This window comes from Porites lutea, chromosome 4, assembly GCF_958299795.1.
Source record: "Porites lutea chromosome 4, jaPorLute2.1, whole genome shotgun sequence".
NCBI classification, from domain to species: domain Eukaryota; kingdom Metazoa; phylum Cnidaria; class Anthozoa; order Scleractinia; family Poritidae; genus Porites; species Porites lutea.
In genome coordinates this window covers 14,025,357-14,049,780 of record NC_133204.1, presented here as the reverse complement: position 1 = coordinate 14,049,780, position 24,424 = coordinate 14,025,357, and the positions used below count along the sequence as shown (strand labels likewise).

The window sequence follows — 24,424 nt, the reverse complement described above, 5'->3', positions numbered from 1 at the left end:
ATTTTCCAATGTGACGTTTTTATGGAGGAAAGCACACACGTTTCCTTTTCTTTCGACACTAGACAGTCTGTGCTAGGCTCTCAGATACTAGGAAAGCCAAGTGAAAATGAGACGCGTTTTTCTCATCAATTTTTACTGCATTACTGCACTACTGTTTTGGAGCCTTGAACAGGCTAGACATTACAGTGTGGTTACCAAAATACCATGCGCTCCCCTTAAAAACTCACTAAATTTGACAAAATTCGGCGAGTTAGAGTTTAGTATCGCAAGGAACCGTTTAATACAACACGAATTTATTTTATTAGTGACTTTCTCGTTCCCGTCGCTGATTGTCCTTTTTGTTTAAGCTCCCTAATATAGTCAGAAATCATAAACCAGGCAGGCTTAAAGAAAATCTTCACCGCAGATCTCGTAAAATGAGTTTAATTGTTCAGCTGATTAAAAGTAAATCTATGAAATATACCACAAAGAAAAAAACAAAAGATTGTTTACACAAAATATCAGCATCAAATAGTGAAAACAATAGAAGAAATGAAAAGAAATCCAAACGTCTTATTCTATTTCTCTTGAAAGTGAAGCATATTCGAAAATTGCAGTAACGAACTCAGAATCACATTCTTATATTGCATCATCGTTTGCTAGTGTCAGAGGTGAGCTTGCCTCGTCTGGTTCGGCAAGGCTTTTGCACACGACGCCACAGGGAAAACGGGGCATCAGTTGGCAAATACGGTCATTCCAATAACCAGGAGCATGTGTAGGCAGAACTGTAGTGTTCCCAGTCCACATGTTTCCACACGGTTCCCGTGCATTTCCATTCGGCTCCCCAGGAGCCCAGTTCCTGTATTTAGGAATGGAGAGATCGGACCAGATGAAGCCTCGCACGCGCGTGTTCCACTTAAGTCCAATCCAAATCATCGACACTGATGGTGCACGTTTGTGAACCAGCTTCAACACAAACTCGTTTTCTTCGTCGCTGTTTATCTTCACCAGTTCTCCTCCCAGTCCTTTGCAGTACACCTGGGCCTGGTGCCAAGTCTTGATGGAGCTGCTCACAAAGTAGCAGTAGCTTTTAAACTGCATCCAGCCTCTAGGACAATGGTAACCTAGAAATGTGTCAAAAGACAAAACCAAAGTTCATTAATAGTTCAAAAAATGTGGCGAAGCAATGATTTCAAATTACCAGTAATTTAAATTATTTTTCGTGGAATCCGCAAAGGTAGCGAAATCTGTTGCCACAAAAATGTATGGGGTCGTAACAGAGGCATAGTGGGGTTCCCGCATATTCTTTCGCTCAACTTTATCCTTATCTCAAATTGTGTTTTCCTTTCTTTTTGTTTACGACAGTATATATGACACGGAAAGAAGAAACAAAATTAACCGAGGATAAAGTGAACCACAACAGTTTTCTTCACAGCTCGTGTTTTACACGTATTTTATACTTCTATAGCGCATTTTAACATAGGCATAAGGTCAAATGTACTAAGTAGAGTACGTACATTAAGGCGCATAGAGTTGCCTATCTAAATGGACCAACTATTTCGAAAGAAAAGAGATTGTTGATCTGGTGTACAAAGCAAAACGATTTGACGAAATTTTTTTAATTATCAAACTGTTTTTGAGAATTATTGATAATTCATCTATTTTTTCGCAGTTTGAAATGTATTTTTTACTTTCCACTGCATAGAAAAAAGGAAGGTAAAGAAGAAAGAAATTTGCACTTTTCTTCCCCATAAAGGTCCGAAAATTTATGCGAGAATCACAGCGATAAACGATTTTTTTTTTTTTTAGTTAGAGCTTTCAAAAGCTGTTTCAGTAACACGTATAGAAATCGTAAAAACCCTGATAATTTGTTCTATATGCTTTAATTTGAATCATACATGTTGGGTACAAGGTGATTCCATCCGAGCGTTAGGTCGTTTGAACGAGAAACTCTCTGAAGAGCCAAACAGCTTGTAGTTCGCACAGATCAAGATTGATCTTGCTCACGGCTATTGGTTAAAGCCAAAAATATTTCAAAACAACAGAAAAATCAGCTCTTCAGCAAAATAAGAAAACGAGGATAAACAAGCTTCACGTAAGTGGTACAATGTACTCTGCCATCGTTAAACGACCGCTGAATCCGTTAACACAGCCTAACCGGCTCAAATCATCTGCTCAGTCGCTTTGCGTATCTAAGGTGCATGCCGCTGAGGGTTCCGCAAACTTATAGCCGTTGAAACCAAAATTTTGCATTATGCTTTCCTGACGAATGCTCCAAAAGGCACAATTTCTTTTGAACCTACCTTCTTAGCTTTTTCTTAACTGGAAAGAACGCACCAAAAAAAAATGAAATTGAGAACAGCACTGAGGCAGAGTTTACTTTAATACCGTGCACTAAATATATTTAGACATTAAATAATTGCTTATAAAATGCCCTGAATCTTTCGGATCTCTGAAATTTATTTTGCTACTTGCTCGATTAAACCAAATTTGCCACATGACTTTTTTTGCTAACTTCTTTATCCTAGTTTCGCATTTGAAACGAAAAGCTACAGTTGTATTTAAATAATTGCTTACCAGACACGCACGAAATCGCGAGAAAGAGAGGTAGAACTACTGAAAGCACTTTCATCTCGGCAAATCCAGTCCGGCGTGTTTCAAATCTCTGGAACTTGGAAATATTTCCTCTCACAGTTAAGACGGCCTTTACTGAACTGGCACGAGAGTGAAGAACGACTAAGTAATAAAGATATCGCCGGAAAGAAACAATACAATGCTGGCAAAGGTCCTGTTCCGGCCGCGAGGCTTAAGTTTCTCACAGGGCGTAAACGAACCAACCACGCGACAGACAACTGAGCCACCCGAATGACTTCGTAAACAACGCTAAAAGCCATGCAAGAGAGAAACCTCTCTTCGCAAGGTACTGAGTTACGGCCGAATGAACATGTATCAAGTCATTTTCAATCGGAAAACTTGGTTTTAATAATAAATAAGAGTCGTAAAAGCTAGATACAGCTGTATCTCATTGTGTCTCAGTCTTGGCAGCCACGAAAAAAAAAATCTTTGGACCGGGTCAAGCGTAAATTATTAGTTGATGAGACTCTCAGTCACGTGATGTACGCTCTTCCGAACATAAAAACTAGATCAGCTGTATGTGTTCAATTTTCCCCGCCACGCTTCTCATCTTTGCAAGAAAGTGTGGCCCTTTGCAAAGGCAACGGATAAGAGAAAAGTAAAAACTAAGATTGAGCACGTGGAAAGAAATAGTCGTCTACGTGCACAAAGTTGTTATTAAGAGGAAAAAAACTTCACTGAACAATAAGAAGATTTAACAAATTAGACTTCAAACTCTTGTTACTTTAGTGGCATCCGGTCAAAAGGTCCAACGTCTTCCCCTTACGTCCTTGGACATCTATTCTCCTCAAGTTACTGAATTAGTTACCAACACCTTCCTTTGTTGATTAGGAGAATTTCGACTTTTATTAAACGAGTTTTTATACTTATATTGAATATACATAATATTCAGCTGTATTTCAACCTTTTCCAATTTCTTGAAGCCACGAAAGTAAGCCCGCGTGATCGAGCCTAAGGATCTACTAACAAACCGTGGAAACACCTTTTTTCTACGTATATTGGTAACGACCACCAACGTTATACGATCACATCCTTTCGGCACTTCATGCACACAGTCGCTTTTATTTATAAAAAACGTCGCGCTAATATCATCATAGTTTAAAGGCCTTTGGGAGGTGTGTGGTTTTGGCTCAATCCGAAGGGGTAACATGATATATATTAAAATACTTTAAAATGGTCATGCAATATTTCATACTGGTCATTTAAAGCACGTTGCAAGTCCTGCATTGTTACAGTTTACTAGATATTTTGTCGGACCTCTCGCAATAACTTTGCTTAAGTGTAAATTTCAGATATCGGATAACACTGATTGTTATAAAGTTGTTATTATAAGTATACTAATACTTTGTTTACTTTAAGTTAGCCTGCATAACAGCATGAGCAGGGCGAGGCGAACGCGCGAGGCGCGAGACGAGGGAAATTTTTACTCGGGTCATTTCTAGTCTTAGAAAACAGCAACCCTGGTCCGGCATTAAAACAACTATAATATATTTCTGGTTAACTTGCTCTCTCATTTTTTCTTTTCTTTTTAACTTATTTTCTTCCCTCTCGTCTCGCAATTCGTGCTCGTCTTGCGCTTCGCGCAAAAAGCTGGGTTCGCCTCACTTCGCTCATCGTTATGGAGGCTAAGTTAAAGGGTTTTTCGTCCTTGTAGTTGCCCTCGTCTTAAGATCTGACGGCCTCTGACGTTAGAACATAGGTGGTAAACGCTGCAGCTGAACAACAGTGGAGTTATAAATGCACTTGGGAGGTTTGCCAAGCACGAAAGAAGCGCAAGGGAGCAACTCTAGCTTCTTAACTTTAAAGAATACTGCAATCCATTCATGTGGTGTTCGTGGAACTACTTACACAAGTGCAATACTATCTCTCTGCTGCATTTACTGGCAAAAAAAACACCACTTCAACACTGCTGGCTTCAGTAAAGTCCAGAGCTGCTTTTATACTGAACTCTATATCAGAGCTTTTCCAATCCCCTTCTTTCATGTGTTTTATTCTCTTAAAGTTCACTTCTTTTCTGTTTTGTGCGTTTTCAACCATGTCAGGATTAAGTTTCATGTCGGACGAGTCATACTGTTCCCAGAATTCCAAAGGCGACCTGTGGATTACAGAATATACAACTAATGGCAATGACGTTGTCTTAAAGGGGATATGTCACGAGGATATTGCTAATTTAGGTGCGAGCACTGTTTTAGGTGCTTGAGTCATTACTTAAATTTAGAGAACTAAAACTACTCTGGATAGCCTAAAAAGTGTTTTCAATGTATTTAGGAGGAAACCGTCGTTAGGTGCCCCTGCGTTATGAAGAAGTTCACCACGAAACACTAATTATTGCAAATTGTGTTGTAATTTTTCCAGGCATAGCATTTAAACTTGAAAAGTTGACCCAACTTTTTTCAAGTTTCAATGCATGTCCATTCTTGGCGACAGGAAACAGCTTTTTTAATACCGGTAATAAATTTGACCATTATTTTTGGAATTAAATTGGTGTGAAAAACGTTTTAGCTTTGTAAAAAGAAACTAAGAAATAGCGAGACATAACCCCTTCAAACAATGCTAAAAAGAAAAATAAATAGGGGTAGAAGCATGGAAGAGTTTTTTACCGAGGCTCGGTTTAAAACGTCGTATTTCACATGTGCCAAATCTGTTACAATTTAGCGATAACAATAGCATGGAATCGGGCACAGGTGAAATGCGACGTTTGAACCGGGCCTTAAGATCAACGTAGGTTAACGTTTCGATGTTTTTTCTATCATCACTAGACTACAAGCCCTCCCTTATGAAACGTTGGATAGCGCTAACTAGCGGATAAATCACCATCCAGTGGATAAGTATTGGGAAAAGCAATTGTGTAATCTACTGGATAATGATTTATCCAGTGGATAGTGTTGTCTACTTTTCGAACCACAAGGCCCAGAAGGATTACATACATTTTTTTCGTCCAACCGTTCAGCACAAATGATTTAGTTAACTTACATTCTCATCATAGTAGAGAACTGTCCTTTGCTTTGCGCTCCCTCGGCCACGTGATGAGCCGCGATCCTCACCGCTGGATGATAGTGTCCAGTCTCCAACAGAGCTAGTTCCCAGGCTGTCGTGCTATCAGCATTACTCAGCTCTGGGTCATTGACATCCGGTCGAAACAAACCAGTGCCCATGCTCTCACTGTCGAGTATTGCTTGCACTTTAGTATGAGACTAGAAAGGAGAAAAAAAGAGTACGTGAGGTAAATAACTGGGTTGACTGCGGAGCAAAGGAAAATCATTTTACACTCCACTATGAAGGAAACGTTGTCATCAGAAAATCGTAAAACTTGAATAATGAGACTTAACGACTTTCTTGAAAATATTTATAAAGGAACGAATGTCGAGCCAGCGCAGTACTGGAAAAACACAGCATGACTAAATTATACTTGTCTTTACGAGCTAAACGACCTGATTATTTTCTCGGTTACCACGACAGTTTATATGGTAACAACGTTGCCACACTCCGAGTAAACAAACGCGCATCAATGACGTAATAGCCGATGAGAGAACTGGTAGTTGCTTCACGTTGGAATAAAACTGCACATGGAAAATAGTTGGGTCTCCTCGTTGATGGTTTTCAGTATTTAGGTGACAACGATTTTGCAAATGACAATAGTGTTCTGGTTTTAATTTTTTAATTTTTATTATTTTGCCACACAGAATAAATTTCAAGTAGAATAGAAAAGATAATAAATAGTTAATTAATATTAAATTTAAAATGAGCATACAATTTGGAAGGAATGACTGTGGCGGGGAAATCTCCGAGAAGCAGAGCTTATGAGGGATAGAGATTTCCCCCTGGTTACAGGTTACCAGGTCCAATAGGCTTTTATCAATTTTTCCAGTCCACGCAAATGGAAACCCCGACGTTCCTTACTGTTGGGTGGGTGAAAATTAAGAAAAACCTCTAGATCCAGGACATCTGTTTACCTGTAGAAATGACTTCACGTAAGACAGAAAAGCCAGTGTCCCATTTGTTTGAGACTGCAAGCTTACGGTACAAAGGCGTTTTACAAATCCTGCCACCCTTTGTATGGGAACCTGGGCAAAAAAAAAAAATAGCAACAACATTCAGACCTTGCAGCTCTCAGAAGACCTTACTGAATAGGCCATTTTACAGTTATGGATGGAAGAGAGGCTGGAGTTGACCTTGTTTTGATACAAACCTTCCTGCTTTATTATGTAAATCAAGTTATTCTTATGCTAACTAGTAATTTTAAAGGACAATTTCCATAATAAAGCAAAGGAGGTTTGAATCAAAACAAGGTTAACCCTCAGCCTCACATTCACTGGAAGGCTAGGGTACTAAGTCCACAACTGCAAAATGGTCAGTTGGTTGGGGAAACAATGAACAAACAAAGTTAACAATGGAACTCAGCCCTAAAACAGAAGAGCTGCGACATATAGGGGTACTGCCCATCTACCCCTCCCCTAAGCCAACGTTAACACTTACCTCTCACTTGGGCAAAATGTTGGCTTAGGGGAGGGGTAGGTGGGCAGTTTCCCAGAAACGTATAATGAGCCATTTAATAAGAGGTAGTGAAAAGGTGCAAGACTACTGAATAACTGAGTTGAAGCGAAAAATTGTTCTTTCACCAACCCTTTCAGTTCTATAAGATGCACTACAGATGGTAGCCAAAAAAACTTTCCGAGAAATCCACTGACGCCATAAACAGTTGACAACGAAACATTAATGCTAATCTCGGCCAGCCATATTGAAGGTCAACTCAGCGCAAATAAAGTTTCTGTAGTGTGAGCCTGATGAGTCATACAGTTGTTGTTGTCCTCCAAGGATTTTAAACTTCCAAAAGATGCAACCTTCCTACCTGTTTTCTTCTCTTCTTTAGCATTTCCTCAAGACACTGCAGCACTACGGGAACGTCTTGGCTGCTAAAGCCTTTATTAATAAACAAACGCACAAATAACATCAGAAATTTTATGCACCACGGTTACGGTAAACGGCAAACGGGTGCTTCCGGTTTTCTATTGCCATCGGTAATCATTTCAACTGGTGCTTAAGCTTAGTTTACCCTAGATAGACTGGATTCTTAGAGCGCTTTCGATTTGCCAGAACGGAGCAGCAAGACCCTTCCCGTCGTAATGAGAGTTTCACTATTAATCAAAACTATCCAGCCAGATCAGGCAAATCATAAATAGTGTGCAAGAAAGAGATGGTTTTTCAGCAAAAGCCCTTTGGAAAAGGCCGATTTCATTCTCAAAATGACTGGTCCGGCAGTGGTCCGGCCAGCCAGTTCTGACAAATGGAGAGCGCCATAAGGCTTGTCCCGAACTCGACTTTTCTGAGTGACGAAAAGCACCATTACTCCTATATGTTAAGGGATATGATTCCTAAAGTTTCCGAAGACGATGAAAATAAATAGGTTTCCAAAGCATGTTTTCATGAACGCGAAAATGAAAGCAAGGAATTATAATGAACTTTTTTTTTTTATCTACTGGCATTTGATGCTGGCTAGCCAAAAAATGGTCTGGGGTTTGTTATTCAAGACTATAGATATTTAGACATTGAAAATGTTTCCTGTCTTCCGTTGCTAATGATGGCAAGGATGGACATTGAAACTTGAAAAAATTGGGCCCACTTTTAAAGTTTTAAAGGTTACTCTCAGTCCTCTCTTGTATTCCTAGAAAAATCTCCAAAACAAATATTATGGTTACTGCTCTCTACAGGGCATTTTGAGTTTGGGTACAGCAAGCAATGATACGGATCATTAAACATTTCTAGGAAACTGCCAACCTACCCCTCCCCTTAGCCAACATTAAAACTTACTTTTCACTTAGGGCAAAATGGAGGCTTAGGGGAGGGGTAGGTGGGCAGTTTCCCAGAAAAGTATAACTTAGTACATAATTGACCCAAAACAGCAATATCCTGTGACATGGCCCACTTAACTCTCTATTGACAAAATGAAAGAATACAGCAGCTACGTTTTTCCTATTTTTGCACACTTACCAACATGAACTTGGAGCAGTTTAGTGTACAGCGTGTTATAAAACCCCCTGGGATCAATGTTAAGTGCTTCGCCTATTAAATGACAAGCAAACACAGCTTCTTATTGACCGAGGTGAGCTCTTTTTATTAACTCAGTGGGACTCAATGGACAGTGTTTTACTCCACAGCCAAATATTCAAATCAAAATCTAAAGAATAAAGGCGATGGTCCTAGAAAACAAGCCACCTCATTTTGTTTTGTCAACCGATAGTTTTAACATGTTATCCGCAAAACTTCTGAAACCTCGCTCTTGAATGAAAACAATAACAGCTTTCCAGGGTCGTTAGTTAAAAGGACATTACACTGGGCCCTGGCCTGTCCTGGGCCGTTAATTATCGGGAATTTGAAGAAATGGTCCATTTTGATTGGGGTAACACGTGTCACATCGGAAAGTTTTTTTTGCAAAAAACGCCTTGAAAACGGTGCTGAAACCCTAGATTCCCTAGAATATTACTAGAACGCGTTTGTTATAAAGTATAGCATTTACTCTTTTCTTCCGCCCTAGCTTGTTCAAGGCTCCAAGATACAAAAAACGGATGCGAGAACTGACCGCACCCCGTCTTCCACAGATAACGAGAGACATATTTTCGCTTGGCTTGTTTTTGTGTTGTCTTTACTACCCGAAAGCTCGGCACAGGCTCCTCCCAGCCGTTACGTTGCAAACAAAAAGAGACCTTAAGGTGGCTCCGTAATTAATACAAGAGCATTTTGCTGTGACAAATTTTCGGTCATAACTTTTTGGTTTTTAACGCGATGGCTGCGAAACTTTGCAAAAAACAACAGATATCATGCATTCGGCAATAATACGAAATATTCCGATTTCATTGATGGAAAATATTTCTTGAGAAATTAGCGCTTAAAAGAACCCTACTGTTCAAAGAAAATCGCGTTTAGTAAAAAAATTTGCTGATATTTTTTAGTGAAATTTCTGGTATCGGCTTAAATTGATATAATAAATATGCCAGAGGAATTTCAGAAAAATCGTTGGAACAGAAGTCCGTAACTAAAAGTCGCTCAAAATTCAGCTGTGAAATTGTTTTGGAATTTCAAAAATAAATTACTATCAGGTAGAAGGAGCCACCAGTTTGAATTTTGGGGGCAAGTAAATTCAACGTTTGCTAATTCTTAAAACAGAAGCTGATTGCCTATCGTGCTATTCTTTAAAAGGTACTTTTTAGTTTAGAAGCACTATAAATTGCTCCCAACCTTGGTCTGAAGTAGAATGACTTGTTCTTCGACAGTTTTAAAATATCCCTTGGCAGTTTTGGCTCAAACTCCCGCTGCATACATTTTGATGTATTGCAATGCATTTTCAACGACTTTTACTGCTGTTCGTTGCTTCCAACTCAGGAAAAAAGTATTGAGATTGGACACTACCTCGTATCAGAGCTCAGAAAGAACTGTCCAGCACCTTTGTTTATGACAATAAAATGAGCACGAGCGGCAGTTCTGCGAGGAATTCGCACCTACCCCAGGAGGGACGAACGACAATGATGACCATGCCTGTAAACCGAATAACATCACAGTGCAAAATAAAATTATCCCAAAAATACTGCCCGTGAATTTTTTTTTTTTTTTCTGAAATTTTTGTCACTCCTTCCTTCAATGAATGGGTATTTTTTTCTTGATTATTATGTTTTGCTCTGCAATACATGTTTATACGGATCGGTTCACATACATGGGCATCATTGTCATTCGTCCCCCCTGGCTGAGGTGCGAATTCCTCGCAGAGCTGCCGCTCGTGCTTATTTTCTGGTCATAAACAAAGGTGCTGGACAGTTCTATCTGAGCTTCGATACAATGTAGCTTACAATCCCAATACCTTTTTCTCGAATTGGAAACAACGTACAGCGAGAAAAGCCGTTGAGGATGCATTGCAATACATCAAAATGTATATAGCAGGAGTTTGAACCAAAACCGCCAAGGGATATTTTAAAAATGTCGAGGAACAAGTCATTCGACGTCAGAGCAAAGTTAGGAGCAATTTATAGTGCTTCTAAAACTGAAAAGTACCTTTTAAAGAAAAGCACGATAGGCAATCAGCTTCTGTTTTCAGAATTAGCAAACACTGAATTTACTTGTCCCGAAAATTGAAACTGGTATCTCCTTCTTCCTGATAGTAATTTATTTTTGAAATTCCAAAACAATTTCACAGCTGAATTTTGAGCGACTTTTAGTTACGGACTTCTGCCCCAACGATTTTTCTGAAATTCCTCTGGCATATTTATTATATCAATTAAAGCCGATACCAGAAATTTCACTAAAAAATATCAGCAAAATTTTTTACTAGACGAAATTTTCTTTGAAGAGTAGGATCCTTTTAAGCGCTAATTTCTCAAGAAATATTTACCAGCAATGAAATCGGAATATTTCGTATTATAGCCGAATGATATCTGTTGTTTTTTGCAAAGTTTCGCAGCCATCGCGCTGAAATCGAAAAAGTTATGACGGAAAATTTGTCACAGCTAAATGCTCTTGTATTAATTACGGAGCCACCTTAAGACTCAAGGACGAGGAAGACCACGTGGAAGAGATTTAACTTAATTTTTTTTCGCGTATTCTCAAAACATATATACCCCGGAAAGCTTCAGTGTACTTTTTTTTTTCTTTCTTTTTTTTCACCAAAAAAGTTGGCACGGTAATTTTTATTGAACGCGGTTAAGCCTGGTTCTCTACCTACCGCAAAATGATACAACTTCTACCAATTGAGCACTTGTTTCCGAAACTGCTACATTCTCACTAAAACTTGTCGTGAAAAGACGGCTTAGTATTGAGAAAATCTAGTCCTCGTGGTCATTCTCGTGATAAAATCTAAAGGTCTCTGATGGAAAAAACCGCCGCTACTAACCTTGGCCCGATAGGATTTTTATAGCTGTAAGGACACAGTTGAGCGTCTCCCTAAGGGATAGTTCCTGCAAAACACACACGACGCACAGTTAGAACCACGGTAGGTAATTAGCTCAATCAGTAGCACCTTGGATTGCACAGTGGGAGGACGCCAGCTGGCCGGACCAATAAGGTACTACCTTTGGCCTGGCGTGGGCTTGTTTACCAAGCACTGTTGGCCATACTAGGAACCTTAAGATCCGACGACAGCGAAGGCAACGAGAACAACAAAAAAGCAATAGGCTTGCACTTGCATCACGATTTTTTGTACATTTCATTCCGTCACCACACGCCTACCATGTGAAAATGCCTAATTTTAAGAGATTTTACGTGTGGATGTGTACACGTATCCGAATATTTTAAAAAACCGGCGATTTTTTCTCCGTTTTAGCCCTCCGTCCACACCTGTTTGGCGTTTCCTGGTACCAAAAACCCAGGTTTTCAAAAATATATAGGAGAAATAGAAAATCTAGCAAGAATGACCAATTTAACAAGGATTGCAAGCAAGCTGTAGCAAAAAAATGCTAGCAAAACAAGGTAGCAGTTTTAGCAAAATAAAATTTTAAAAGAAACCGCTCGCAGAAATGTATAGAAGGAATATCAAATACAGCAAGAATAACATACTCAATAAGAATTGTAAACTGTACCAAAATTCGTAAAAGTAACAAGGATTTTGTCTGCAATGTTTTGAAAACTTGGTAACAGAAAACGCGAAAAACTCGCAAACACAACTACTTTAGCAAACGAAACAATCATTAAGAAAGAAGGCAAAGATGAATCTGGAGAAAGTCGCAAATTTGGCAAAAATCGCAAAAGTAACAAGAATGTTTCATTGCAGCAAGAAAAACACGCTTTCAAATATCGCAAAGTGGAGATGCTTAAAAACGAATGCTTCTCGTTTTCGTGTAGACGGACCAAAACGGACGTTTTTAAATACGATGATGTCATATATCTTATACTACTAGCATTACGCAAGCTCTGTAAGGGATTCTATCGTACAAATGCATTACCATCGTTTTAGAGTTTTCTGAAAAACGAAGAAAAGTAACTAAGAGTATCCGGGCTCATGTAAGACGTTTTTTGAGCGACGCACTTTCAACCAGAACCAAATGTGTATTGGTAAGTGTCTACTATTATAGCGACGACTTGCCCGAAACTTTGGACAAAACCACTGCCCACGAATGCCAAAAATCCACTTCCAGTTGACGAGCGATGCTCACTAATGTCTTTGCTTAACCTAACCCTAACCCTATTGTAGATAACACACCTTGTTGTTTAGTAAATCATGAAGTGCGGCCATGAGATCACTGAAGAAGTCAACATTGATAAGGTGCGCAAACTTCGCGAGTCCTTCCAGAACAGGAGACAAGAGAGGTGAATGGCCAACTGTCTTCAACACACGGAAATATGTCACAAAAACAAACTTCAGGATCTCTGTTTGCTGTAAAAATTTTAAAAGTCTTTCTAAATTAGTAAACCATCAGAGTACGTAAAGCCAGGCATTAAATATTTTCTAAAACCCTGTACTATACTCTTTTTTTTTTTCCCGCACTAAGATTTAACATAACCCATTGTTTTCGAATGATCCTGGGAATACGCAATCCTTCCAAGAGCATTTGAAAACAACAGTTTATGCCAAATTTTTCGGAGACAAACATAGTGCATTATGAAGATTTCGAAAATAGAAAATACACTACCTACAGATAGAGAAATACCCAAAGACTCCAATGAAATGAACGAAATCAAGGAAGTTGCTATCAGAACACATTAAGAATTCAAGTAAAATGTCTCAAAAGTGGTGTTGAGATATTCATGCTACACGTATACAGTCAAGTAAAAATGCTAGGGACCTTTGGCAACCAGAACGGCGGCAACAATTAACGGGTGCATCATTGAAGCAGTAGCTTTATAGTAGATCAAACAAGGGCCCTTGCGTGTATTTCGTTGTCGTTCCTGCACGAGTATGATGTGAAACTTCAAATTTCACTTTTTATGGAGGACGTAAAAACGCCAGATGACGATACTCTCTTTTTTTTTTTTCCGCAAACCTTGAGAACTACACTCCAGAAAAAGCATTTTTTCACGCAAAATACACGAGATGGAATTACAGAGATGGAGTTCGAAACAGCGCGAATTGCCTTGTTGAGTGACGTATTTGCTGCCGTCGCTGTCGTCCCAAGGAGTTACCAACGTCAATTTTCTCCTCACGATATCAATACGTAGTCAAGAGAAAAGACTTGGAGAATTAATAAAATGATCACCTAAGGGGAAAATTTTTTCCTCTTCTATCGAATTCTCTCAACTAATTCTTTAAGAAAAAGTATGGAGATCACTATGGAGAATTTGCATGTTCTTAAAGGGAAAAAAAAATAATGACCAGCACTCACCAGTTTTGCTCTCTTCTGTTGGCTTTCCACAGCTTCAGTTTCCTGAAGTTCTTTTTCCAGTTTTTTCATCTCTCTTTTTCTCTGAAGACCACAAATCGTGTTAATGTGGTATATCTTGGGTGACAAATTAGGCTCACAATTGTGGGTTTTTAACTCCATACACTGAAAAGTTTAGAGCTTCAATTTTGGCTTAAGTTTATAATTTTCTTAATTTTTCGACAAAGTACCGGCTCTTTTGTGAGTTTAGGTTTTCTGAAGCGACTCTCAATGCCCTGACTTCTTCATTCACAGCGTTTTTCAACCTTTACGCCATCTTGGCACTGAGAAATTCGTAACAATAGCATAGCAATTTTGTAATTTCACATGGGAAATTATAAATAAACGCTGAAATTTCGCGCAAAAAATAAACGAGTAATTTGGCACCCATGATATTAAATCAAATAAACAAGCAGACGATTTAAAAAAATTAATGTTAAACTTAACAAAACACGAACTGTGAGTTCATTCAAAGGCTTCTAATAAACGGAAGATAAAAGACCGCTGAAACAACGTCTATTTTGTGAACTGGCTCGTGGACCTAAGCTCCGTTTAAAAGGGAAACTTCTACACTCTACATGTACATCTGTAATTGAAGACCATTGTTTATATCAAGTTCAAAAAAGCGGCAATCCCACTCTTCTGCTAAATATTGCTAATACAGTACAGTGTAGGCTGGCATACCTTTTTCTCTTTTTTGGACATCTTTCCTTTCAACTTCTTTTCCATTCTGTTTTTATTTTTCTCAATTTTCAGTTCTACTGCAGTTTTCCTCTCGTTGTTCTGTTTCAGTGATTGGATATCGAGCTGGTTTATCCGCAAGTAAAGAAATGTTTCCAAAACCTGCAGCAAAAATTAGTAAAATGAAAGACATGAAAATGAAAGTCTCTCCGCGGAGCACTGGGGAGCTTCTCCCCCACCCCCAAGAGCTCCCTTGACAAGTTCTCTCTTTTTTGAAAATATATCCGGATACGTGTGGACAGGGGCTTAGACCTGATGCGAATCCTTGCTGATGTCATTGTTGTGACATTTTTGCTCATTAGCATACGGGTCATCCCATAAAGGACGTCGCCGTATACAGCAGATTCAATAAAGGTTGCATTGGGCATTGGGAATTGCGCATTGGAAAGCTATTGCTTCGTGATCACTCAAGTAAATCATTGCATTGTTCCATATGTTCAATGAAAAATTACCAAAGCAACCTTTTTTGATTTAGCTGTATACAAATTAGTAAGTTTCAGCTCTTTGGAATCAATAACAATGGAACTAGCAGCAATCACAACCTGCGAAATTGATGGGTGGCAAAAACGTTAATGAGCTCATTCATTATTTGTAAGGTTTGAGGTTTTTCAAAGAGAATTTCTCCGAAACTATTCGGTATATTGGGCTCAAATTTTCAGAGATGACTGAAATTGTTATGCTTTTTCAATAATAAGACTTTTTATTTCATTAGCTTCCGCAATCAGATAATGATAAGCATTTGTTAATTATGCAAAAAATGTAAACAAAGATTTGCCTATAGCATCTTCCATTACTGTTTTCTTGAGAACCACTAATATACAAGTTCATGTACAGAGCACTGAAATATACTAACACAAGGCTGTACTCTGAATCCTTTACTTTTCACAAACTTACTGATGACTCTCACGGTCTAGCAAGATAAAAACAAGAAATCAATACAAGCAAAGAAAATTGCATATTGTCTGAAAATAAAAGCCTGCTAGAGGCCAATAAATAAAGTGAGTATTCCTTGTTGTTCAAGAGTCATCGAGACGTTAGTGATGATTGTCTCCATATTATAGACGTTGATAAAATTCCTTTACGTGTTCTTTTACAGCTATAATCAATAGTGACCAGGTTGTTTGACAGCCTAGTGGGGACAGGGTGGGGCTAACAGTCGGAAGCCTTGGTCTTCCTTCCCCCTTGTATATATTTTCCTTTTTCCCTCTCTTCTAAAAAAGAAACCTTCCCTCAGGCTAGACAGTCGGCAAAACTGTTTCCACGGCAAAATTAAAACATAAGCAAGTTTGGCAACGGGGCCTATGTTCTGACAATGATCAATTTTTACACTGGCAAGAAATTGATCCGGTAAAGTACGAATAGCCACGACACAAAACGGTCCAAAACCGATTCGGTACAAAATATATAAATTTCACAATCGCCTCATCGCAAAAGCTTTCCGGCATAAAATATCGTCCCGAAAATTGAAATCGAAAAACAATGGTATGAAGCGCCGGAGAAACTAAATAGATACAGCTTACTCTGAAACGAACAGGTCATGAGTAGTATGGTGGGGACTGGTTAAGCCCTCTTACTTAATGGTATTTAATTACTGCTAATAAGTTTTTAGGGGGAAGAAATTGACTTTTTATGTTTATTCTAAGGCTATGTTCACTTTTTAACGGATAGCTTTTCGTTTAGACAGGTATGAACAGTAACAGGCACGAAACTGGAACACGTCGTTCATGATCACACACATCGAACATCGCGCTGGAACGGTTGGCCGAGAGGGTTTGGTGAACTAAACCCCAGTACTCACTCCTGAATATTTACTTCCGTCTCAGTGGATTGTAGTCATCGCCCTTACTTACTCACTTCCGCCACGGTCCGAATACCCGTTCACATTACACCAATATGTGGCAAAGAACCCATCCGATATATGACGTTCCACTTTCAAGATCGGCGCGGCTCAGCTTCGCTCCGTTACAGAAATCGCGCCAAAATCACCGTTCTTAAGTGTGAATAGAACCCTTTTTGGTATGGTTTTCGGGCCTACGCAAAAGCTATCCGATATAGCGTGAACATAGCCTAAACGTTTCGTGTGAAAAACTGTCCGTTATGATCTTGAACACAAATTATAATGAAGAAATAAAAAATCAACTCCGAAGCACTGGATAATGAAATTTTTTTGCGTAAAATGTAAGCTGGCAGTGACGAGCAATTTACCTCAAGCGAAACACTACCAACGGAATCTTGTTTGAACAAAGTGACAAAGGCATTGTAGCACAACTTTGAAACCTGAAATGACAAAGATTTGCAAAAACATTCAGATCGCTCAGGAAAAAATAAAATCGCATAAAAGATAGCTACAACAAGTTCTAATTTCATAAAAAGGCTTGTCCTTTGGATCTGCGGTCGTTTCGTTATCGTCCTGTTCGCCGCCTAAGTAGTTTCGCTACCACGCTAAGTCAGTTCCCCAACTTCTTTCACCTGATTAACGGCTTAAAGAACGATATGTATAGTAACACATGCGTATCAGACGTTTTTCGTGTCATGGCTGAGAAAATTAGGTTTTTGTATGTGTAGCTCTCGTTTCGTTTAGTACGCGAAACGACTCAAGACCTTCGCGACCGGGACGTTAGAGAAACGACGTGTGGGCGAAACGACCGCTTTCCGTCCTTTGTCTGACCTGACCATCCAAGGATTTATCGTTCATTCGTGGTACAAGCACAGCCACCAAGTTTGTGTGGAAGTTAAAATGGGGCAGAGATGTCAGTAGATCACACATACACTGCACTGCTACAAGCATCACACTCTAAAACGACATTCAAAATGCATTGTCAGTGTTACTGAAACTACGCTTTGTACATGTATCATTAATTTTGGTCCACTTCTCCAGTTTCAAGTTAACTCTTTCACTCATGGAGAAATTATGACAAGATTTTATGCCACCCTAACTATGGAGCAATATTTTATTATGGCAAGATCTTATGTAACCCGACATTCAAATGAAACTTCTCCGGCCGAACTTTTGCGCAGTACTTTTCATTAACTTTTTAAAAAATTAACAAAAGGAAATGTTATTTATTTCTTTTTTTTATTTTATTTATTTATTTATTCATTTTTTTTTTTTGGTGGGGGGGGGGGGGGAGAATTGACTAAGACCATTTAACAAGAAAGACTTTAAAAAGATGTATCTTATTAGGGTAAGCCTTATCCGGAGAAAAAATCTGTTCCCAAATGCCATGGGAGAGGAAATTACTGTCGCTACCTGTACTGCTCAAAATAACTTACCCTGACTTAGACTTACCCTGTAAAACAGCCTCAACGGTGTTTGTATTATTCAGCCTATTGTAGGCGTTTAGGTAGTGGAGAGCGGAACGAGTCATAGAGCGGGGATACAAGAAGGAGGAAGGTGGTGGGGGGGGGGATTTGGTTCCTTCGCTCATAACCCTACCCCACCCCTTAAGATGTGCTCCTTGCAAACTGGAACCACATCCATGCATTATAGCCATTACACAATATTTAATGTGGTATTACTGCACCTCAGATGCAACATTTTTCTGTAGTACACCATTAGTTGAGGTTGTCTTTTGATTCTTGGAGTAATCTGAAATAATTATGTACAAGTTAGGAAACATGACCTTTAAATAGACTACTTTTTTAAGGAGTGAGTATTTTGTATTTCTCCAACAACAACGAGAAGGTTAGAATAACAAAATTAAATTAAGAAAAATATTCCTGTGATAAATAATCAGTGACGAATTGTTAGAAATAAAGTTTAAAGTATAATTATTTTAAGAAAAGGAAGCAAGAATGGTCACTCAATTATTTTGTTAACCAATTGCTGCTTTTAAGAATCTATGTATTATCTTAAGAATGAATTGAAGGAATAAGTAAGTAGAATAACATGGCAATTGTCATAAAAATCATATCAAATAAAATTGACTGAAACACGTACTGCAGCATATTATCACACTGTTACATACAAAGTGTAACACTTATTTTCAACAACGCATCAATTTATTTCACAAAGAAAAATGGTTCACTTTGAAGGAAAACCCCACAACAAATAAAAATAGCTAATAAGTACCCTCAACAGTAGTTTCCATGATTTGCAAGTATTCTTGATAGTGTTTTAGCAATCCTTCTTCAAAGTCTATCAGTTTTTTAACTTCTTTAGATAACTAAATGTGAAAAAAGTGGGAAAATTATTCTACCACATATTAAAAATGTGTAGACGTCTCAGACAACCACAGGGTGCAGTTCTTCAACATAACTGTATACATGAAAAATGCATACGTATTTTTGTAATAACTCATCGCTCATTACTTGAGATGGATAATGGTGTCTATGAGAGTGTACACAGTGGAAAATATGACTTTTTGATGGTGCCGTTTGCGTGCACAATTTCCAAAATAAAACTTATCAGAAATACAAGTCACGTCTACAAAACTGAAGTGAAACTGGCTTACAGGAAGTTAGTACAGGAACATGTACATTGTATATAAAGAAAAGAAAGTTACAGCAAAAGGAAAAGTTGGATATTGCATTAATTTCAGATACGTTTTCAATTTGATGAGTTTATAACATCTGTGTACACTTCTTAAAGATAAAGGTTGCCTATTTACTATGCACAGTGCAGTATTTGGAATGTTTGTACATGAAGAGACACTCACTTTTACACCTTGCTCTTTTTCTGTAAGTCTCCGAATTGGATACCTAAAATAAGAAAGCAGAAGATACAGGTATTAGCCATACATCTTTGTTTTCTTGCACTTTTTCAAACCCTCTGGTCTCTAAGTATGAAATGTAACACATCTGCACTGCCCACGAATAACCTTTTTCAAATAACTCATAGCTACATGTATTGTATTTGAGGGCTTATCTCCTGAGCAAGATAATGAGACCTTCTTATTAGTGATGACTCACCAATATAAGGACATCCAAAGGCTGCAGTCACATTATAGTATACCAGATATCATTTTGTGCCTACACGACAAGCTATCTAGCTGGTATAGTGTGAATTACAACTGCACAGAACTGGAACAAATCATTCATACCCATCAAACATCATGCAGGAGCAGATGGCTGAGAGGATCTGGGGAGCTAAATCTCAGTTCTCACTCCTGAATATTTACTTCCGGGTCATTGGATTCCATTCCTTATGCCTACTTATTCACTTCCACTACGGTCTCAATACCTGTTGACACTACACCAAAGTGTGGCATTAATACCTACACAATAATTATGTGATGTACCTCTTTTGAGATCAGTGTGGTGTACATGTAGTTTCACTCTGTCACAGAAATTGTGCCAAACTGCATGTTCTTAGTGTGAACAGAAGCCTTACTTGGTAAGGTTTTCATGTTGGTGCAAGAGCTATCTGACATCAGGGCTGTCCTGCCTCATACCCAGACGTCTCTCTTTTGATGAAAACGTGCGCGCAAAGGAAGACGGGAAGTTTGTACCCTTCCCATGGTCCCTTGTGGTTCATCGCCAGTCACTCGTTTCGCGCTCGCCTCTGCCATGCAAAAAACGAAGCGCCTGAGGAGGAGGCTGAGGGCTGTCATTAAGAGGTGGGGGCCAGGGATTTCCCCCAGCTACTACATGTACGAATGTGGCCCCCAGCTACTTTCATAGGAAAATAGAAGAAAAAAAGAACCAAGAGAAATCCCAACTATTGTGGCTGTTTTATTCCCTGCCTAATTGTTGTAATTACCTAGCAACTTGAAATCTTAGTGACACCCTTGTGGTACAGTTGTACATGTATGAACATACATGTAGCCTACATTTAAGAATAGAAAGTAAAGCAACAGGCCGAGTTGCAGCAAACCCACCCTGGTACGATATCCTTGAAAACCGTCAAAAGGGATACCATGGCCAGCTTCTTAGTGGTAATTCTAACATCTGTGTCCCTCTCATCACACAACTTACACAGCTCTTGCAACTCAGACACCTTGCAAGGGAATAACCAACAACAATAAATTAGTATGTGAATAGGACTTTCTGGCACCTACCCAACAAGGTGTGACCAACATTATTTTTCTACTATCAATATCCATATTTAGTATATACTAAAACAGTGGATAGTGTTTTTCGCGCGCTCTGATTGGCTACTCAATCAGTGAATATCCTGCACTATTCAATGATTCACCTCCAGTTCCTCCGAGCAAGCAATGCCAAAGTCGCGTAAGTTGCGAGCAAAATGCCTTCCCGGTTTGCTGCTGTAAACCAACAAAGAAATTTCACAACTAATCAAGCAAGCTGTTTCCGAAATACACAAAGAAGGTGACGAAGTTCGGATTGGAAGTTTTAACAGGTAAAGCTTTGTCTTTTTGACACGAATTTATCGATAAAACCAGTGAAAAAGTTTTTGTTTACAAATGCAAATTAAGTTTAAGTCTTGCTTACTTTATTTAGTTGAGTTGTTCATAAATAAGCTTAAAACTAAATTTAATAATCTTTTTTTTATAGAATGATTTTAAATACAAAAAGAATTCACAACTCCTTTTGAAGAAATTTCCCCGCAAGAGCTAAACAAATGCCTTCAAAAGTTTTAATTGTCGGCAAGAAAAAGTGACGGCCACGGCCACCCGGTCATTACGCGCCAAAATTTTAATCGTTAGCAACAGTATTTGAGTTAAAAATTGTCATTTTTGTGCTCAATTATCTCACTGTTTTAGTATATACTAAAACAATTATTCACCTCAGTGTCGGTGACTAGTCGTGGATATTTACCTCCCTGCTTCACAGTTTGGTAAATATCCAGGACTAGCCACCTCCACTTCGGTGAATAATTGTTATATAGTATCAAGAAAAAGGGTTATAAAAAAGTAATAATAATTCCAAAACAGAAAATACTTTGATTTTTTACCAAATTCTCTCATGTAATTCTTTAAGGAAAAGCATGGAGAACAGATATGGGGGCGTAACACTGTAGGGCTTAAAGGGTTCATTAAACAGCTAGGTTAGTCAGATACGGGGGCACTCATGCATGTACATGTACATGTACATGCACATGCACTGAAAAATTTTAATAAATACTAAACAAGCTGACACAGGAGTGCAAATTTAGGAAAATAAGAAAAAATTGGAGTACACTGTACTTAATTAGAAAGAGGCAGTTTTCTGCTAAAATTGCTATTTGCCATTTTTTTTTTTGTTCTGTGCCACATAAACATAAATAAAATTAATGTGCAAAGAGCTTCTGAGTTTCATTTACTTAAGGCACTTTCCCTTGAAATGATCAGGATCAGCATCAGTGAGCTGGAATCACTCAGATAGTAGTGCATCAAAGGAACAAATGAATCCTTGCCCAGAGTACTTCATTATGCAGTTCCTTTAATGCACCACAATCCAAGTGATTTCAGAAACTGAGCTTTACCTGTAAAATAGGCTATTCAAAGCAACCCTAGCAAAGAAAAAAAGTCAAAAGCTTATTTTACCCGGGAGATAAGTACACTGCACTTATACTAGCAACTGTGAGATTGTAACTATATCTGGGCGGAAACTTCTCAATAATTCATGAGACAGTAACGGGCATGATGGGAATAACACTTTGCCTCTTTACTTACACGTTCCTGTGGGTTTTCCAAAATGCTATTTGACAGTTTAGCGATCCGAAACTTTCTTTGCATTAATTTCTGTCTCCTCTTGTTGAAGAGTTCCACCATACTTAATGTGGGGGGAAGTGTGGGGGACTGTGTACTCTGGTGGATTGTTTCAGGTAGAAAATCTACAGGATCTGTCTGTTGAGTGTGTTCTGGAAGATCTGGAAGAAAAAATAGGAAATATCTGAAATGCTGGATTTACTGAGAAAGATGGTCACGGATGCATGTGTATAAGAATTATCAGGTATTTGATTGTTCTTATGTTTCATCAGAAATGCATTCTGAATAATTATTATTCCAGAACAAAACACCGAAATGAACACTATAAAACAAAATTAATTTTCTGTTTTCATTGCGATGTCTCAGGATTTATGCTACAAATATAGTGTGAACAACAACATTTTTGGCAAGGGGAAAACAAATTTCACAATTAATTGCTGGCTTAAATCTTTTTCCTTTGTTTTTGGGTATGGTAATGTAAGATAACGATCAGCTTCAAAAAAAAGAAAAATAAAATTCATAAAGCAAGGATTAAATTGAAGCACAAAACATATACAAAAGTATCCATGCAAATAATACATGTAAACGTACACACCTATGATGGGTATTTTTTCTGTTCTTGGTATAATGCTGTCTTTACTCTTGATAGGCAGTAGAGCTCTTTCATTGCCTCCCTGCTCAGTTTGTATTGTTCTTGGTCTCTTCTCATAATCAGCCTCCTCTTCTTGTTCTATCTTTTTTCTTTTACGTTTCTTTCTGCTACCTGGCACACTGAAAGGAAAAAATTTACGTGTTATAAATATGCAAATTTGCATCTAAGTCTCGCCACATTAGGCTTAAGTGGGACCAAAAATACCTCCTAATCTCATGACAAGTTACAGTACAAGAATCTCGCACTAGATAGATTCACCAGCTAATGCATGAACTGCTTAATACAATAATATTATTCTCATTTTTGTTTTATAGAAGTGAATTCTGCACAAATCTGTTATTTAAGAGTTAAACTGGACCGGACTGCTAGACTGGTTGCAAAAGCCAGAGAACATAAAAGGTTTTTAAAAAAAAGAGTTGCAGTTTACATGTATATTAAGGGCTCCCTGACCCTGCAAAAAATTGACATTTGTATTAAAATTGTTAAACCCATGGAGCACTTAAGAGTTGTTAAGAACTTGTTGAAACATGTTTCTGCATTCCAGACTGAATTAGAATTTGGAAGTGTTTTCAAGGAGAGGGGAAAACCAGAGTACCCGGAGAAAACAGTTGTAAATAAGTTAACCTAAACAGCACTTAACCCTAATCCACAAAATGAGTGCTTAAACCTAGTCAGTAAAATGAGCACTTAACCCTAATCAGTGAAAGTCGACCAAGACTGCACAATTCTGCATATCTCAAGCGGCAAAACCTCGCATACATGTACCTAAAGCGAACTAACCAGAAAACATTTTTCATGCTTTTCCAATTTCATAAAACTTTGTATTTTCCATGGCTCGCATGGTTCGCATGGCTCGCTGGCCCGAAGATCGTCCGGCCCCAACTTTGCCATCGTTTCGGCCTCAGATCGTAAGTGGCACTAATGTAAAATTAATGGATCACATGCATATACACTGCAAAGTACAATTTCAAGGTTTGCTTCATGTTCTGCTAAGCCTGCAGATAACAAAGACTGCGTTCATTCCTTAAATACCAGTAAGAAATATTGCCCTATTAGTAGTGAAAATAATTATGATACCTTTACGATGCGCCGCAAAGGCAAAATAACCTGTAGAATCATGCGTAACGTTGGGAAATCGAAGTTTACGCACCAGATTTGAAACAAAGGTGAGCTCATATAATTATGACACAAACTTACTCAGCTACTACTTTTTGGAGGAACGCAAAACTTCTATTAGAATCCTGAAAATACTCCAAGTCTTCTGGGTCAAGTGGATCATTGTCATCCCCACAATTAACATCTTCGTCCACAGTTGTTCCATTCAAGGCAGTTGTTGACGCTCTCCTGTCTGCTTTCTTGCCCTTCTTGCTTCCTTTTCCTTTAACCATTGTCAATGAGTGCTGGGTATTTCAGTAAAAAGTTATAATCTTTTTTTAAAGACGAATTATCGGTGGACAGTAAACTCCGCCAGACTGTCCACCATCTTGGAT

General features: G+C 38.4%; 2 protein-coding genes across 2 annotated transcripts in view; both read right to left on the bottom strand.

Moving 5' to 3' along the window:
- LOC140932598 (perlucin-like protein) overlaps nucleotides 1–2,707 on the bottom strand; it is a 14,302-nt gene extending 11,595 nt beyond the window's left edge. Inside the window, exon 1 of the mRNA XM_073382110.1 lies at nucleotides 2,557–2,707. Within this exon, the coding sequence (XP_073238211.1) occupies nucleotides 2,557–2,611 (55 nt within the window). The 5' untranslated portion in view covers nucleotides 2,612–2,707. The remainder of the gene's footprint in view (nucleotides 1–2,556) is intronic.
- LOC140932596 (nucleolar complex protein 3 homolog) lies at nucleotides 963–24,424 on the bottom strand. The gene is made up of 20 exons (XM_073382109.1): nucleotides 24,132–24,424; nucleotides 22,878–23,053; nucleotides 22,247–22,443; nucleotides 20,510–20,628; nucleotides 19,349–19,391; nucleotides 18,763–18,856; nucleotides 18,215–18,279; nucleotides 17,359–17,484; nucleotides 16,896–16,967; nucleotides 15,544–15,600; nucleotides 14,634–14,792; nucleotides 13,914–13,994; nucleotides 12,794–12,967; nucleotides 11,489–11,552; nucleotides 8,602–8,673; nucleotides 7,463–7,533; nucleotides 6,567–6,677; nucleotides 5,587–5,807; nucleotides 4,462–4,708; nucleotides 963–1,103 (listed from the first exon to the last, which is right to left on the bottom strand). The coding sequence occupies exons 1-19, from the start codon at nucleotides 24,320–24,322 to the stop codon at nucleotides 4,474–4,476; spliced, it is 2,328 nt and encodes a 775-aa protein (XP_073238210.1). The 5' UTR covers nucleotides 24,323–24,424; the 3' UTR covers nucleotides 963–1,103; nucleotides 4,462–4,473.